The 18,625-nt window shown below is 51.5% G+C and overlaps 1 protein-coding gene across 1 annotated transcript; it reads left to right on the top strand.

Moving 5' to 3' along the window:
* The first annotated feature begins 10,533 nt into the window (after nucleotides 1–10,533).
* Nucleotides 10,534–17,414, top strand: LOC119823661 (lymphocyte antigen 6D-like). Its single transcript, XM_038343742.2, has 4 exons — nucleotides 10,534–10,585; nucleotides 13,803–13,901; nucleotides 16,940–17,144; nucleotides 17,192–17,414. The coding sequence occupies exons 1-4, from the start codon at nucleotides 10,534–10,536 to the stop codon at nucleotides 17,412–17,414; spliced, it is 579 nt and encodes a 192-aa protein (XP_038199670.2).
* Nucleotides 17,415–18,625: the final 1,211 nt, after the last annotated feature.

Raw genomic sequence — 18,625 nt, 5'->3', positions numbered from 1 at the left:
AAGAGCAAATAACACAGCCCCACTGGTTGCGGGGAACACAAGAAGGATGGGAACATTCTCCAGTCAGCCTGGCAGAGCAATGGGGAGGACACAGAAACCTCCTGGGGGTGGGGGATGGGGATCGAGGGTTGGGAAGTTCAGTAACTGACACTGATAAACTAGATCTCTGGAAAGGGAAAGACCCTCCCTTTCTCCTTGAGATAAGGTCTCCTTCTATACCTAAGCTTGGCTTGGAATTTGTTCTGTCACCCAAGATAGCTTCAGTCCTGTGCCCCTCCTACCTCAGCAGCCCAAGTACTAGGTTTACAGGTGCGAGCCACCACACTTGGAAACCATGCTTGTTTCTGTGTCTCTCTGGTTGACTCAGAACAAGACTTTAAATGGGGCTGGCCTTTGGGTAGCATGATAGCAAACTGAAGCATTCCTTAAGGGCAAGAGAGAAGGGAGGTCATGGGGTAAGGAGGCAGGAAGCTGTCGTAAGGGACCCCAGCACTGTGGAGGCCACTGAACTCAGACTTTCCCTGGACAGTAGTGGGAAGTCAGGGGACTGATGTGTGTCTAACTGCAAGCCACTCCACAAGGCCACAGAGTAAGAAATAACTGTCCTTGGTTTCAAAAGAGTAGCCAAAGGGGCAGGGTGCGTGGGTGTGACTGTTAATACTGTCAACTTGACAGGATCCGTGATCATCCACAAGACAACTCTCTGTGAGAAGTTTTCTAGATTAGGATAATTGAGATAAAAAGAACTAACTTAAATGTAGCAGCTCCGTTCATGGGTTGGGGTCCAGGATGCATAAAAGGAGAAAGCAGGGCGGGCACCAGCATCCATCTCCCTCTCTTTCCTGTAGCTCCAGTTCTGGGGTCTGGAACCCTCTTCTGCCATTGCATGTATGTAGTACACAGATACATGCAGGCAAAACACTCTTACACATGAAACAAAAAGACATAACATTTTTATAAAGAAGACTATAAGAAAGAAAACTATTGCTAGGCCGGATGTGGTGGCCCATGCCTTCAACCACAGCCTCCAACAGAGGAAGCCTGTGGAGGTTTGATGAGCATGACCCCCTCATATATTTGAACGCTTGCTCCCCACTTGGTGGCACTCTTTTGGAAGGATGATGAAGTCCGGCTTTGTTAGAGGAGTGCTCCTGGAGGCGGCCTTGGTGTCTCAAAAGCCCCACCCACCATGCTGTCTCCCTTGCTCTGCCCTGTGAGATGTAAGCTCTCAGCTACTGCTCAGCACCATGCCTGCCTGCTGCTGCTGCTGTGCTTCCCACCCTGATGCTCAGGCAGTCACCCTCTGAGATTGTAAGCGAACCCCCAGTGAAATGGCTGCTTTAGTAGTTGCCTTTGTCGTGTTTCTTCACAGCAATACAGTGACTAAGACAGAGAAAAGGCAGATCTCTAGGGGTTTGAGGCCAGCCTGGTCTACAGAGTTCGAGGCCAGTCAGGACTACATCGTAAGATCCAGCCTCAGAAAAGCAAACACACAAAGGAATGTCATCAGTCCCTTTATGTGACTTTTAACCTGAGAGACCTAAGAGCTGATGGGAATATCAACAATGTGATAAGAGTTACCCCCATGAAGCCTAGAACAAACACCAGATTTAGTGCTGGGGGATTAAAACGATCCACCTAAACCAAAACCAAAATAAACAAGAGTTATCTCCATGGCACAGAGCATTAAGATGAAGGACTTAGCCAATGAGGAAAGTAGAATTAGAACCACAGGAAGAATGGGGTGTTGTTGTTGTTATTGTTGTTGTTTGCCTGTTTCTAACAAGATGTCTCACTCATTGCTGCTTGAATCACTTTGTGTTACTATAACAATATTCCTTGGGATACACAATTTATAAATATTGGATATTTAATGCCTGCAAATATGGGTCTGGGAAGTCTAAGATTGGGGGCAAAGTCGAAGATTTAATGCCTTATTGAGAGGTCTCCTTCATGGACGTCACCTTCTATGCGTCCACACATAGTAGAGGGATCAATGGGCCCGGGCTCTCCCTTCATGCCTTTTATATTGGCTTCTTATTCACAAGAGACGGCCTGTGTGGCCTACCCACCTACCACAGACTTCCTCTGTTTAGCTCCTTGACCATGACGTTGGGCTTCTGCTTGAATTCTTCAGAGATCCAGACATGCGAAGTACAGCAATGGCTCAGAAAACCCCTCTTGTAAACTATTAAAATCATCCATTGAAGAACATTTAAAATGCTTTTCAACTATATGCCAATCTATTCTGCGCATGTCAGAAGCATAAAATAAAACAATAAAGTCTAAAAATGATGATATATGAATTATGGTGCCTGACCCTGGTCACAACCTCTGGAAGCTGGCAGCTACCTCCAGAGAGTCTGCTTTCTCAGGCTCTGTGGTGTCACGTGGTGGAGGACGGTGGCACTGCTCTGAGAGACGGGAAACTAAAATGAAAGCATAAATGAAAAGTTTAGGAGGAGACACCCCAAAATAAGCAATAAGCGGAGCTGTCTCACTGGGTGTAGCTTAAGCATAGGAGACCTTAAAGCCCACTCCCACATTGACACACTTCCTTCAACAAGGCCACACCTATTCTAACAAAGTCACAATAGTGCCTCTCCCTTTGTTTTTTTTTTTAACCACAATAGGTAACAGTCAAATGTTTGTAAATAGGAGTATCCCAGTTTGTGTGCATGTTGACTGTGCACATGTGCATGCATGTGTGGATGTATTACAAGTGTAGAAGTTTTTTAGATATTTATTTATTTGTTTTTATGTGTATGTCTATGTACCACATGTGTGCCTTACCATGAAAGTCAAAAGAAGCATCTGATTGCCTGCAGCTGAAAAAAACAGAGAGCTGTGAGCTGCCATGTGGGTAATGGGACCAATCCTGGGTCCTCTGGAAGAGCAGACAGCACTCTTAACTACTGAGACTGACCTATATCTCCAGTTCATGTGTAAGATTGCATGTATGTGTGTGCACACGTGCATGCACGCGTGTGCATGAGTGTGGTGTGGGAAACATGTCTGCATGTTTGAGTGTGTGGTCACATGGGAATGAGTAATTGTCTGAAATGGAAACAAGAACTTTCCTCTACGCCCATGTGCAGAGTCCGTGGGGCAGAAGACAAGGTAGGCTTCTCCCTGCATAGAGACATGGGATGTCCCTTTATGTTGGTTCACACCCGAGTGCCAGGATTCAGCTGCAAGAGCATTTTGGGGAAATTCTTCTGAAAGATGGGAAAGTGTGAGAGTGAAGTCTGCACGGCCATGATGCAGGACTGGTGGATACAAAAAAGAGGTCCCTGGAGAGCGGGACAGCTGAGATGTTGGACAGACCCCTGGGGCTCTGGCTGGTTGTCCAGAGATGGATGCATGGGCAGTCATATGCTCAAAGTTTTGAAGGGACTGAAATTGTTTGGATGCAAAGCACTCCCCAAAGGCTCATGTGTTAAAGGCTTGGTCCCCCACTAGTGGTAGGTAGACTGGACCATGAGGATGTCAGCTTCATCACTGATTAATCTGCTGATATGTTCACAGTTAAATGAGTAGTTAGGAGGTCACCGAAGGAATGCTTTTGAGGAGTCCCCATGTCCTTTTCTCATATGTCCCCCTATTTTCCTTGTCTCCAAGAGATGGGTGGTCTTCATCCACCATACCTTTCTGCCATGGTTTTATCTTGCCACAGGCCTAACCCCTGTGTTGCCATCTGGCCAAGTGACCAACAACTCTGAAATGGTAAGCCAAAACAACCCTTTGCTCTCTTGAGTGGGTTCGTTAGAAAGGTTTTGCCACAGTGATGGAAAGTCAGTGAACACGGCCCTTGGGAACACCAAAGGGGCAGTGGCTGGGACGTTCATCCACTTTACTCCAGAAGCTGGAAGGAGCCGTAGCTGCCCAGTTAGGGTTCTGGTGGCCAAGCTCTTGATTCAGCCCTTCACCCAGCCTTTGGGCTTGTTTCAGGCAACATCTCTACAAGCCATGCTTCTGCTCGGCCAGCAGGGGGTGCTAGAGGGAGCCTGTACTCTGGTGGCACCACCTGCCCTCAGTCCTGCCCTAAGCAGGAAAACCTGGCACCCTGCCCAGAAGGTGCCAACATTTTTATCTGGCAGTAGGGAAAGAACCATGATGGGTACCATGACCTGAGAAAGGAACTCAGGCAAATGTCCCCTAAGACACAACCTCACTCACCAAGTTCTCTACCCTGAAGGAACAGCCTGTGTATCAGGCAACTGTCAGGTCACCCCCAAAAGTGCTGGGAACTGGGAGGGCAGGCAGAATACCGATTGTTTACATAGCTATCTCCTGCAAAAAATACCAGCTACTTCCCAGTCAGGAGCAAGACTGGTACAGCCAGTCGCCCCAGGCACCTGTAACGAATTAGCTGTGTTCTTGCCTCCCTGCCCCTGTCTCCCCACCAGGAGCCAGTAATACCGAGGGAGTGGGCAGCCAAACATGCCTGTGCAGGCAGGAGCCAGTGCAGCAACTGTAGCATTGAGTAAACCTGGAACCAAGGCAGGATCCCTCAAGATGGGCTGGGGGAACCTGGCGTGCACCCTTACAGGAAGACAGACGGTAACCAAGATAACAATGTATGGGAAGGAGAGGAAGAGGGGATGGAAAATGTTGGCCAGGATACCCTTGACTGCCTAACTTTCAACCAAACTCATAATCTAAATCACGGCTGCTTTTTCAGGCTTTTGTGGGGTATTCTCTACACTTTCGTTTCTCCCAAGCTCTGTTCTGAGATCTGAGATGACATCTCTTAATCTCTGTGACCTAGGCCAGGGCTCTGTGGGACAAAGATCAGGGCCAGTATGTGACCAGGAAAAGAAGTCAGCATCTGACCAAGGTTAGAGCTCAGTTGTGACCAGGATAGGAGTTTAGGGTGTGACCAAGGTCAGGGCCAGTGTGACCAAGTCCCAGGTTCAAGCATCCCTGGAAGTCAGGATATTCATTATGGATTAATGAGTGGTGACTTGAATTGTGGCCTTGGCGTCATTATCTCAGCATCTTATCTGCTAAAACAAACAATTTCTTTGCCTTCTTCAGCTTGCTGGAGAGATCCTGTCGCTGCCTGCAAAACAAAACCACTCCCCAGGCGTCTCCCGGCAGCCGGGTCCGCAGCTGCTCCCACTCTGACCTGTTTGACTACGGGAAGGGTGGCGGTTGCCCCATAGCTCACTTGAGGACACAGCACACCTTGAGTCCCTGGCCTTCCATATGCATTGCGATATTTTAATGTCAACTTTCCCTTTGGTAATGGTTGTCGATTCACAAAGACAGTGTAACTACATGGTTCCCATGTTCCCCACCCTCAGCTTCCCCTCCCCCCTGTCTTAGATTCCTGTGGTCTTCATTAAGGTTAATTAATTAGTACTGGTCTATGGTTTTTTTTTTTTTTTTTTTTGATCTTTCGAGACAGGGTTTCTCTGTGGCTTTGGAGCCTGTCCTGGAACTAGCTCTTGTAGACCAGGCTGGCCTCGAACTCTCAGAGATCCACCTGCCTCTGTCTCCCGAGTGCTGGGATTAAAGGCGTGCGCCACCACGCCCGGCTTGGTCTATGTTTTTATGCAGTTTTCTTTGGTTTTCGCTAAGTGTCCCTTTTCTGCTCCAGAATACTATTGAGGGCCCCTAACAGTCATCAGGACAGAGGTGTCCAGAAGTGTTGCTAGGCTTCCTAGGATCTGGTCCACTGCCAGAACTGACAGACAGTGGAATGTTCCTCAGTGTGGTGGGATGGTTGGACGTGGGGAAGGTTTTGAGAAGCTAGGAAGAAGCAGAAGAAATGCACCTGTTCTGATGGCTTCTTATTTGCAAGGCTTTTCACAGTGGGGTTGATCTAGGTCCCCAGATACCAGCAGCCCCCAGGTGCTGTCCTTCGGTGTTTCTGCTGCGTGTTCTTTAGAGCACAGCCACTCAATGCAGCCGCCGCTGAGATGCCACCTGAGCTCTGCTCTTTCCAGGGCCACGAAACCAGATAACTCATGTGGGATTCTCATGTGTCGATGTCTATCTCCCTCTCTGTTTGCTTGTTGGTTGTCATTTTGTACAGTACAGGGAATTGGCTCTTGGGCCTTGTACATGCTAAGCAAATGATCTACCACTGAGCTATACTAGGTCTAGAAACAGGAGCCTCCCAAGTGCTGAGAGTGTCGGAAGAGGCCACCACACCAAGCTTTCTTTAAAAAACCATTTTCTTAACTGCTGGCCCCTCATGATGCTGCACAACTTTATGTTCACCAGCTGGCTCATGGTGGGCATGGAGTGGCCTGGTCCACTGAGGGAAGAATACTCTGTCACAAAAAGGGCTGGTGTGTTAAGACACGCTGCAACATGGCTGAAACAAGATTTATGTGTTGTATGGTTCCAACATTCAGAAGAGGCACATTCTGAGGGATGCGAAGAAGGCCATGGGTTTGCTTACAGGGACTGAGGTGGAGGACTGTTGATGGGACAGGATGTGTTTCCAGGGCAGACACAGATGTTGGAGAGAGCTGTGGCTACCTAAGAGACTGAAGGGGTAAATCATGGGCAGGTGAATTACATCTGAAAACAGATGTCTGAATCAAAGTGCCTTGCGTGTATCACAGTCTGCCCTGTCTGACTTCTCTCATCTAAGAGCAATACTGGGAGTCAAGAGCACCAGGAGGGCCTGCTGCCCATTTGTCCAGGGGTCAGTCTCGCTGTCAAGCCTGTGCACCCTCTGTTTGCCATCAGTATTATTATTGATCTTAATCTTTCAGAATACAAAGAAGGTTTGGGCAAACTGGCGACAGACCTAACAACCCACAGTGCGGGTACATATGAGCTCAGGTGTCTGGCCTAGGTATCTCCCGAGACCCTGTCTCTCCCCTGAGGAAAAGCCTAGAGCTCCTGAACTCGCTCTGACTGACCCCGGGAGAGGCCCTGCCCTCCCAAGCTGTCCTACTTTCCGAGAACAATGGTCCCCTGTGGTGTACCTTAACACAGGAACCTCCCCCACTAAGCCCACCTCCTCAAGTCCCTATCCCTGGACCTACCTGCTAGCTGAAGGCCCCGACTCCCTCAGGCTCAGTTTATACCTTGGGGAGGAGCGGGAATTTTGTGCTGACTGGTTTCCAGGTCTTTGACTAGCTAGGCGAGGTCCTTCTGCTCAGGTGCCCACTTTCTCCTGCCAACTACACATGAGAAGGGCCCCAGCAGGCCCAAAGGGTGCAGAGAGGTCTGGGGGTATGTTTGGGGCTCAGCAGGTGGCAGGCAGAAGACCTGTGGGCACACAAGAGCCTGCGTTGTGGTTTATAAAGTGCGTGTGGCCCTCACTATCGGTGCCCACAAACTTTACCGCCATGCATCCAACTCACCTAGACCAAAACTCTTGGGTGGGGGAGTGTGCCGGGAGGAGGAGTATCTGTCTGAATCAGACCTCCTTCTTTGTTGCTGTTCCCTTAACAAAGTAAAACAATTTTTACAGCTTTTACACTGGGTGGGACATTCTAAGCGAATCAGTGGGCAGACTCGGGCCATACACAAATACCATGTTATCTTTGAAACCTTTGAAGCTAGCATGTGGAATGAAGCTCTGTGTGGCTGTGCCGGGTCTCCAGCCTGGTTCTCACGGAGTGAGTTCAGACACTGTGAACCGGCTACTCCACCAAGCCCTCAGCACGGGTAGGAAAAGCAATGTGGCAGAGTAGAAGGAAGCCAGGGTCCCCAGAGGATACAAAAACAGACCTAGGTCCTTGATTCACAGGGAGGGCTTAGGCTCTTGACAGGGACCCAGAATTCTTCTGAAGTGGGCTTAAACTCCTTGGGCAGAGTTGGTTGGCCCATGCCAGGTTCTTTCATCTGCCCTGTACTTCCCAGGAGTGGAAGCCCTGTCCCCTGTTGGCATCTGGGAGTGTAGGCTAATGCCAGGCTAGAAAGATAAGTGCTAATTATGGGCCAGCTAGGAGAGCTTAGGCTATAACTAGCACCCACCCAGCTGCATGAGAGTGGGATTCAGGAGGCTCATTAGCTTAACAAGAGGCCATCACAGACAGACAGCCGCAGCCTCTGCATTTTCCAGCTCAACCCCAGCAGCTCCTACCCTATGGCTCTCCTCTTCCCACTGGGGGACAGTGTGGCACCTCACCCCATGGAAGCTACAGAACCTTTACCCTATAAAAGCCCTTTGAGGATGGTTGGGGTCAGCATTCATCAGTTCCCTCTTCACGGACACCCTGTACCCGCAGATCTCCAAATCAGCGACCCTGACTTAAGAGCCAGCCGGTTCAATCCAGCTGACATCGCCAGCACGGAGCTCTTGGAAGCCACGGGATCCTGGCCCGCATTCTGGGTCACACTGGCTAGTTTTCTACTTTCAAGATTCCATTCACATTTTGGAGGGCATACACCTTGCAGCTTCTCCAGGAAGGGCCACTGGCCCCTGGCTCAGCTGCCATCTGACCATGATCACTTCTGTTAATGTGGGTCCTGCCACGCATGTGCACCCAGACACCATCCCAAGCCCCTGTGCCTGCATTCTGCATTAAGGGTTCCCAGCCTGGTACTGAGAAGCTGACTCATTGTCCAGAGCAGGGGTGTCGGTTTTGCCCACTTCTGATGCCTCTGCTGCTCAAGCTCCTTTTCCCCCTCTCTTTCACACAGAGCCCCATAGCCTCATGGGTACAGGGATGGAGAGAGGCTAAGAAGCAGGTCTGTCAAGGTTGGGAGGAGAGAGAACAGGGTTGTCCTATCAGATCACTTGAGGTATCCATGGCAACTTACATATTTCTGGAGGTAATTTGTCTCCTGCACGGAGGTGCCCATCTGGGGTCCACCCATAGGAACTGTTAAGCCTGTGGGTACAGCCTTGGGCCTACCTCTTTTTCTCTAGGGCGAGGACTGGGGTCCATGCCCTGCTGGTTAGCATCAGGTTTGGTCCATCACACTACTCCTAATTGCCTGGTTAGTAGAGCAAGGAGACCCGCAGACTTGGCGGATAGCTTGATGGCATCCCAGGAGGTTGGGTCCCAGCTCCGGACCAGAGAGGGCTGAGGCTGCTATGTGCAACTGGTCCCCGAAAGCTCACTCACAGTCCTTTCCATACCTGGGAAGTACCAGGCTCAGAGGCTACGTGAGTTGATGATGTCAGTAGGCAGAACCGTGACTAGGGAACACCAGGGTCACAGCCAACACCACCTTTGATGTGTGGCCCATCAAGTACTTTGCGACAATGAACTGGTCAGCGATGAGACCCCCCCCCCCCCACAGCCCTCACAGAGCACTTTGTAGGCTCCTGACAGAGGTCAGTTCCTCTTTGTCATTTGGAGGCTGAGGAGAGTGGAAGCGAGCATGCCCCAAACCACGAGAGTTTGAAAGAATCAGATAAGACTGCGAAGCTGCCAATAGTACATGGTGTAGGGTCAGATTCTGACTTTACCACCCTGGTGCTGGGGAGAGAGTCCCTTCCCTGCTCCCAGGAGCAGTCTCCCTTTCCTAGGTATGCAGCCTTGCCTCCTCCCTCTGCTTGACCACCACCCTCTGTCACTCACTGTCCAGTGAGGCCCCCAGGATCTTTATCCAGACTCATGGAAGACAGAAAAGAGGCCCTTGGGTTTCTAGACCTCTAGAAAGGGTTCAGGGGCTATGTGGGCACCTCCTAGACACAGGTCAGGGAGGGGCTAAGAAGAATGTTTTGAAAGGTGGTTTGCCTGAAGAGGTGTGTGTTCTGGGCACAAGGCTAGGCCTGGTTGAGGGTCTGAAGGTAGAGGAATGGCCCATACTACGGGCTAAGGGAGTCAGAATCCCTTGGACAGGTACATAAAGTCAGGGGGCACCAAGACGTCTGGGCAAGGGGAGGCCTGGGCAGGGCAGCCACAGGATGGGACAGTAGGAAATGTGAGCTCCCATCTCTCAGACTCCAGCAGGACCCCATAATATAAGAACAAGTCATTTCCTGTCTCTCCTGGGAACCTGGGCATTGCACAGCTCCCAAGGTGGAAGCCAGATTCAGGGATGGGATCTGCACGAGGCTGTCAGCACACCTAGTCTTCGCCCTGATGGGGTTCCCTGACCTAGATCAGCCTCTAAGTGGCAGAGCCTCAGCCCTGACCTCCAAGTTAGAATTAACCTTTTGAGCTGCTCCTCAGGAACTGTGCACACATTGAGATTGTGAAGGGGCCGGATTCAGCCCAGGATACCCCAGTTTCTTCCATTACATTGGGCTTGGCGTCTCTCTGACTTCCTGATGTGAGGGAGAAGCAGAAGGGAGGGGCTAGGATACTCAGAGAAGCCGCATTCTTCTCAGACTACAAGACATGGCTGCCACTGCAGACCCCCTTTTCCCTGGCGTGACTGGGGTCTCCTGATAATTGCCGGAAGAGGAGGCTTCTGGCTCAGGACCAAAGTGGCAGGTCAAGGGGCACCTTGGAGATGGGGTTGTGGGAGCCTGGGGGCCATGAGTCAGGCTAGTCCTGCCACCCCAAGCTCATCCTCCAGCCAAATTACCGGGTTCCCCCAGACACCCACCGGACTTATAAAGGCACCCTCTCCCTGGTGGCTGCCAGTTGCTGGCGGACCAAGATGAGGACCTTCCTGGTGCTGCTGCTGCTGGCTGTTGTGTGTGCTTCTCTGGGTAAGGCACTGGCTGCACCCAATTTGAAGGGAGACAGGCAGTCTCTGGGAAGCATTCAGGAGCATGGGGCAGGGGAGCCTTCTGAGCTGGGCACTGGACTGGTGAGGAGGCTGCAGGGAATGTGGAAGAGGCTTCTATGGTGGCTCCCTGCCCAGTCAGATTCAGAAACCTCTTCCCTTTAGATATTATGTGGTACCTTTCTAGCTTTTTGTGTGTGGTGGGGAGGGATATAAAAATTATGGAAAGAAGCCAGAGATGCATGAAGGGAAGGTACCCTGGGTACCACTTGTGAGTACTGAAACCTGGGATTTAGCGAGAATGGCCAACTATCCTCCCTCTTTCCAATATGAGGTGCTCGGGGATGCGGGATTCTTGGTGCTAAGAAAGGAAGGAAGGACATGGGCAAGATAGATTGCATGGCATGGGTCAACCCATCCAATACACTCTGCCCTGACCCTGATGACCTGGTTTAGGGACAGAAATGAAGCCGGGGGTGGGAGGAATGTACTTCAGCCTGTGATTATCAGTGGAATAATTATCATCTCCAGGATAATTAACCCCATCAGCTTCCCCTGAGCGTGGGGAGGGGGAGGAGGGAAAGGGAAAAGGGCCTTGCACAGCAGACTAGCCTTTATCAAGTGCCCACGTAGGGAGGTGGGAAGGCAGGTGGAGGGCAGTGGGCGAGAGCTGGAGGGGAGGATGGCCTGAGAACAGGAAGGCAGTCAGGGTCAGGTTGGGGGGATTGCTTAGAACGCACGGAGACAAAGATGTAGAGAGACCCAGATCAGGAAAACCAATCAGAAATTACAGCCCTGGAGGCAGGAAGAGGGTGGGAGGACTGAGTCAGAAGGTGGGGACACTGACTGGCTGGGTCACTTTTGTCCTCAAGGCTCAAGGCTCAGTTTTCCTGGGAGGTTGACCTTATAGCATTCTTGCAGGATCTTTCTTCTTCTTCTTCTTCTTCTTCTTCTTCTTCTTCTTCTTCTTCTTCTTCTTCTTCTTCTTCTTCTTCTTCTTCTTCTTCTTCTTCTTCTTCTTCTTCTTCTTCTTCTTCTTCTTCTTCCTCCTCCTCCTCCTCCTCCTCCTCTTCCTCCTCCTCCTCCTCCTCCTCCTCCTCCTCCTCCTCCTCCTCCTCCTCCTCTTCCTCCTCCTCCTCCTTCTAGTCTAGTCCAAATTCTTGCAGGATCTTGCCTGCTGGGAACTTATTGGGGCTCTGAAGGCTTAAGGAGAGAAACCCGGGAACTCTCCTCAGCAGAGGGTCTCTGGGAACCACAATAAGGAAATGAAGGTACTATGAGGTCCTTATCTAGAATAACTTAGGAGAGTGTCTCCAGCCAAACAGGACTGGGGACTAGTATGCAGATGTACTGTCTGGGGTGGGAGAGGATAACAAGGAGATGTTGCCAATAAGGAAGCCATTTTTTTTTCTCAAGAGTTCCAGAGTCCCTGACCTGAGAAATGTGTATCTCTTATCCCAGAAAGGAGTGTTGCGGACACCTCCCAACCCTCAGCACAGGGCCACCACAGCTTCAACACTGATGATTCTTATGTGGGAGGTGTGATCATCTAACTCCCTCTAAGCAGGTGTGCGTTGCCAAGGGCACCTGTTGCTCGACACCCTTACAGGGAAACCCCTCAGGACACTCCACTGTAAGACACTTCTACTGAACACATCTACTATTTCATACTCTTAAGTGAAACTCCTAAAGGACACTCCTTGCAGGACACTGCTCCCAAGGTCTGACCACAAAGACACCTCCAGTAGCCTCCCCTCTGCACCAGAACCCCTAGCGTGTCTTGTTGCAGCTAAAGGGTCCTTGCAACCCTTCAAGCTGGCCTTGTCTCTGCAGTCCCACACCTTTGACCAAAGCAACTGTCCCCAACCACATCTAAAAATCCACCTATGTGGGCTCGGATGTGGGGCTCTGTCCTACCATCTCACAAACCATGGCGCCTCTCAGGAGTGACCATGGAGTAGCCATTGTGCCTTCTGCCCCAGTTGCCCTTATAGGAGGCTCGCTGCTCACTGAGTCAGTCATGTCTAGGTAGCCTGTGTTCTCTCAAGGGTCTGCCAGTTTTTGTGTTTGGAGCTGTGGCCAGTGACACCGCATCTGGGACCACCTATCTCTGGAGCTGCTCACTCCCTAGGCCTGGCAGTCTTTTGCTGAAGCCTCTGCCTTCAGCCTCCTGGAGGTGTGAGCTACCAGCAGGCCTTAGGCAGAATGAGGCAGGACCAGGATGTTCCTTCCCTCCAGAGGAACAGCATCTAAGTACCTACTGATGCTTACAGACACAAAGTCGTTAGAGCCAGCCTGCCCTGGCAGGGAAGGCAGCTGTCATTAGCCCTTGAAGCTTCCTTCAGTCATTTCCTGGGGAGGAAGTGTTAGGGGCCATGTGTATTATGAATTCTGTCATTCTATAATCTGAGAAAGCTAAGAACACTATTATTCCCATGTTATAGAGGAGGACACCATGGATCGCAGTAGGGATAGTGAGAATTAGAAATTCTAAATTAGCCCTCTTTATATTGCTTCCTACTGCTCCATCCCCTATGCCATCCATTGTTGCCCCTCCATTCACGCACCTACTCATCAATCCACCTATATCTATCTAAACATCCATCTTCCCATGAACCCATCTACCCATCCATCCATCCATCCACCTACTCATGCAATGATATAGCCATCCGTCCTCCCATATATCCATCCATTCACCCCTCCCCCAACCCACCCATCCACACAGCCATCCATCCACCCACCCCGTCGTATATCTATATATACATACATACACCCATTTACCTCCCCATCTCATCTCTCTCTGGTTTAGCTGCCAAGGCTCTTCACTAACGTCCCCTGTCTCCTTAACAGAGCCATAAATACAGAGCAGAGAAGCAGATAAGTTGGGAGTTAGTTGCCAGGGAAGCTTTAGGCAAAAGACCTTTGAGTCTAGCCTGAGGGGAGCATGCCACCACACCCGACACCTGCCTGTCACTCAGGCTGTCACTTTGATCCAGAGGGGACAGAGGGAGGAGCGTGTCAGAATCACTAGCAATGAAGTTCCTAGCTTCTCAGACTCTCCCAGAGGGGGTACTGGGGGAACTCCTGGAGGGAGGGAAGGATCTGAGAGGATGACCTTGTGTGGGCCACTAGGCAGGCAGTTGGGCAAGAAGCCCCAGCCCCAGCCCCAGCCCAGACTGATGGCCTGTGCTTCCCCCCAGCCCGGGCCCTGCACTGCCATGTGTGCTGTGGGCACGAGAACTGCGAGTCTCTCGTGGAGTGCGCCTTGACGGACAAGTTCTGTGTGATCACTCGGGCCAGTGAGTACCCTGGGCCACACAGGCCCCATCCCGCCCCACCAGCACTGCACAAGCACTTTCTGGCCCCCTTTGCCTCTTTCCGTCCTCTCCATCAGGAGCCCTTGGTATCCCCCCTCCAGACCATAGGGACACCGTCATTCTCTAGTTCGCAGTTTAAACTAGGCTAAAGATGAGGTGAGAGGAGGGTTGGAGAGAGGCTGACATGCTGAAGATACTGGCATCACACCCTGCTATTCCAGGCCCCTCTGGACCTTTCCTACTCAACCAGATCCCTGTCTCCAATCTGCTGGCTATAATCTCTGCCCCTGGGTGCCCTACCATGACTCTATCCTGCTGCTGACTCTCCTTTCCCAGGCCAGGCCCTCTCTTTTACACCCCACTGTACATCTGTCTGGTTTTCCTCTGAGCAGTGGGGCTGAGCTTGGGCCTAGAGCTTGTGTATTGAGCTGTGATGGTGGCTGTGATGGGGTTCAGGCTTGGTGCTGGCATAGCTGGGGACAGGGTGTCACTTACCTGAAGTGGTCCCAGAAGAAAGCATGAACATATCAGAGAGGCTGACAAACCTTTCAGACTCTGAGGGCCTGGGTGGACAGTGTCAACTCTAGGTCTAGAAGGGCTTGGGGGTACTCTCTTGGATGCTGCCATTGGAATTGGGTCATGAGGCCACTGGCTCCGGTGAAGGGAAGTTGCTATGGTCACTAGGCAGCTTCTTCCAAGATCCTGTGCTGGGAGGAGGGGAAGGAAGCCAGGTGGCTTCTCAGTGGCCCTGGCCTGCTCATCAGAACACAGTTACCCACTAATCCCAGGTGACACAGGCACTTCTAGTACATACTTGGAGCTGTCCCTATTTTGAGGAAGAGGCAGTGTCCTGTCTGGTAGAGTCATGCACTCACCCAGAACAGACCCTCTCTGTACCCTGGCTGGTTCTTGTGTTGACTGACTCAAGGGCTCTAGGAGGAAACACCGTATACTCCGCCACTGCCTCCTCTGCAGAGGGGCATCCTGCCCAGGGGCAGCTGCCCTTTGTTAGACCACAGTGGTACTCCAAGAGGCGAACAGCTAGTGGGATGCAGGTCCAGCCATTGCCCAGGGCACAAGGCAAGAAGGAACAGTGAGGATGGGATCATTGCCCGGCAACAGGTGAGTGTTGAATCAAGTACCAAAAGCCAACAAAGACCTAAGCAGAGGGACCCTGCTGAAGCAAAGATGGAAAACAGTGAGTGCTGGAGGTACCCAGGAATCGGAGCTCCCCAAAGCTCATCCCTGCACAAGAGCTTCTCTCAGGCACTCCTGGGATCCCGCCCTGTCCTTGCCCTTGCTGGCATTAGCATGTGTCTATCTGGCCTGTTGTCTGTCCATCCATCTCCCCAGGTGTCTGCCAAATGTAGGGACACTGAGATATGTGGAACCATCCCTGTATTCCAGGGCCTCAAAGGTCACAGTCAAGCATAGTTGAAAGGTAGCCTTCATAAGGCAGCAGGGAGTTCCCTGGAGAAGCAACCTGGGTTGGGGACAAGAGCTCTGGGTAGGGGAGTCCGCTGTGGGTGCAGAGAGGCATCTGTTCCTGCCCCTGTCCAGTGAAGTGACACGGGCAGGCCAAGCATCTTCCTGGCCCCAAGGTGAGGAGGAAAAGGAGTGCAATGACATTAGTGGCCTGCTGCTAGCCCCGTGTGTCAGCCCCTTGTGGCTCTTCCCCGAGCCGCTGCATTTCCAGGGAGAGAGAACAGACTGATTCCTAGTGCCAGAACCATCTTTCTCTAAACGCTGGGCAGATGAGGGTGACACTGTGTCCATATCTCCCGCATAGTGTTCACACACACAGCCACTGAGACTGCTTCTCTCTGCTTCATCAGGGACAACTGATGAAGTCTAGTGTCGCTTTTACCCTAGCAGGAGGCTGTGTCTGCACAATACTTCCTGGGCTGGACAAGTAGCAGCCATTAGCAGCACCTGCCAGGGGCTGGGGTTCTCTTTTGTCCAGAAGCAGCTACGATCAACTCTGAGCCTCCATTCCCAGGAAAAGACTGTTCATATGTGGCAGATGTGGTACCAGCTCGGCCACCGACTACTGCCAACTAATGATTAACATGTACCCTTATTCTCCGCATACCAGCACAGCTCTCAAACAATCCACGAATTCCTCATTATCCTAAAGAAGGGCTGAGGCAAAGGCTAATTCCACCTTTTGTCTGTGTTGTCTAGGTGGGGAAACTGAAGCATAGAAAATATGCTTGAGATAGTTATGCTACCTCAGTGTCTGGGCTAATTGCAGGCTTGTGGCCCCTGCCCACAGAACCTCTAAACAGTGCAAATTAAGGGAAGCTACTTACTTTTCGTAGGGCCTTGGGTTCTCAAGAGTCCTGCAGTCCCCACTATGTGTGTGTAAACATAAAGCAACTCATTCCCCTTATGGGCATGCAGACAGAGAGCAAGTCTTGCCCAGTGGTACTTCCTGAGATGCCCTCAACTCAGGTCAACTTCTCCTCTCCCAGGGGCCATTGCAAGCCCTGCCTCTAATTTTTCCAAGGATTGTGAAACCTAGGGGATGCTGTGCAGGCCGGGGAGCTGTGGTCACTCAGCCTTGTCTAGTCTATCCCAGTCCCAAAAGGTGTGGAAGATAAGTGGGGCCCAAGCCTGTCTTCTGGTATCTGAAGTCCTGAAGGAAATGAGAAGAAAGGGGTGGGGGAAAGAGAGGAGGGGATTGTAAACCAGACATCTCTCAGGAAAGGGAAAATAGAGGGAGCTGAGGGACCCAGAGACTGAGGGAGGGAGGAGTCTTCAAATCAGTCCCTGACCTCATATGTCACAAAATCCAGACCATCATAAAGAAGACATGTTCCCCACAGTCACTGAGGAAGGACATCCATTCTCAACATTCTCTGGGACATCCCCAAGCTGCCACCTCAAACACTCAGAGTCCCAAGAATTACCTCGAAGCTCGTGGCCCCAGGCTGCCTGTCCCCTGAGAACTGACTGGGTAGTGACAGCTGTATGGACTGTGGCCACAATACCCATGACCATTCCTCCTGTTTCCACAGCCAACCCTGGTGGCATCCTGGTCATGAAGTCCTGCGCGCCAACCTGCCCCAACAGCACTGTGTCTTCCGACGGCCGTGCCTTATCTGTCTTCTGTTGTGAGGGCAACCAGTGCAACCGTAGCGCTGCTTCAGGCCTGACCAGCCTTGGGGCCCTGTGGGTCAGTGCCTCTGTCAGCCTACTGTGGGCGCTGCTTCGAGCTGTCTGGTGAGGGCCTGGAGGGCCTTTCCCTATTGTCAGGGGTCTGTTTGCAGCCTCAGCAGCGTCCTACACCCACCCAGCCAGGCTGTTAATCTCTCTTCCCATTTCCCCCAAGACATATGCAGTCTTCCCTTCTCCCACAGAGAGGAAGTAGCAGCACCTGCCCCCAAAGGTTCCAGCTCTCCTCCTGACTCAGGGAATCCTCCAACAGGGAACAAGGGCACACCTTCCCAAGACCCCCCCCTCCACTTCTATGAGACCTCAGTCCTTAGCTGAGTCATGAGAGTACCCAGCAATCCTCAGTGGGTATCCCCCAACGCTCTCCACCCTCATTTCAGAAGCATCCAACAGACATTAGGCCTGGCATTTGTATTACACTCCCCTTGACTGACAGGACCCTGTACATGGCCATCTGAACCCCCGTGCCTCTTTTATGTGTGAAGTGACCCTGGAATGGTATCATGATTGAAAGTCTTGGGCACTTAATCCTTTCAGCTCTTTGTACTCTGTCCACCCACCCATTTACTCGCCCGTCCATCCATCCATCCATCCATCCATCATCCATCCACACAAACACCCATGCATCTAGTTGCACAGATCCATCAAAGTCTGCCTACTGGGGTTTCCATCTGTTAGTCAAGTTCTCCAGCTCAGGGACCCAGCTAGTTCCTGTCCAGCTGAACACGAACTTTTAAAAGGTCCCTGACTGCCCACTGTGTGTGGAGGGGGCAGGTGAGGCTGATCGCCTTTGGCTTAGTGTCAGGCATTAGAAAGGACGGCCATGCTCTGTGAGCATGGGGAAATCGCTTTGTCTCCCTGGAAGTGCCATCTTGCCACCCCTTCCCTGATGCTGTCCTAAGAGAAAAGTAAATGTGCAAGTCACTCGGTCCAAGATGTTGGGTCTTGGGGATTCCTGGTCCTTGGCCAGCCTCAGCCTCAGAGGCAGGCAGGGGCACTTGGGAGAGGGCCAGGTGGAATTCTTAATGCAGAAGCCTGGATACAGGAGTGATGCCTCTGCTTTATACTCTGCCTCTTGTGTCTATACTGAGTCTCAGCAGCCAAGACAGAGGAAACAGACTTCTACCACACCCCAAGTGGGGAGACTTACAGGGGTCCCCTGAGAGCCCTTCTGAACTGTGATGTTGCAAGATGCTCACACCCTTCCCAGTAACCCCAGGACCCCACAAGTCCATACCCCTGGTTAGTGGCATGGGAAACCCTCATCTTATGGACAATCATCACAACTCTGAGGCCACCCAATACCACGTCTCCCCAGGGGCTCTTCTTGAAGGGTGAAGCCAGAGTCCTTCATCTCAGGAGAGTTTTGTTCCCTGCCCCCTGCTGGTTTTCTCCCATCACTGCAATAAACTGCCCTGACAAGAGAAGCTGCAGAAAGAGTTTATTTTGGTTCGCAGCTCAAGGTCCAGATCATCATGGTAAGGAGGTCAAGGCAGCCACGGTGACATAGCACTCAAGGCTTGGAAGTG

This window comes from Arvicola amphibius, chromosome 9, assembly GCF_903992535.2.
Source record: "Arvicola amphibius chromosome 9, mArvAmp1.2, whole genome shotgun sequence".
NCBI lineage: Eukaryota > Metazoa > Chordata > Mammalia > Rodentia > Cricetidae > Arvicola > Arvicola amphibius.
This window is presented reverse-complemented; position numbering and strand designations above follow the sequence as displayed.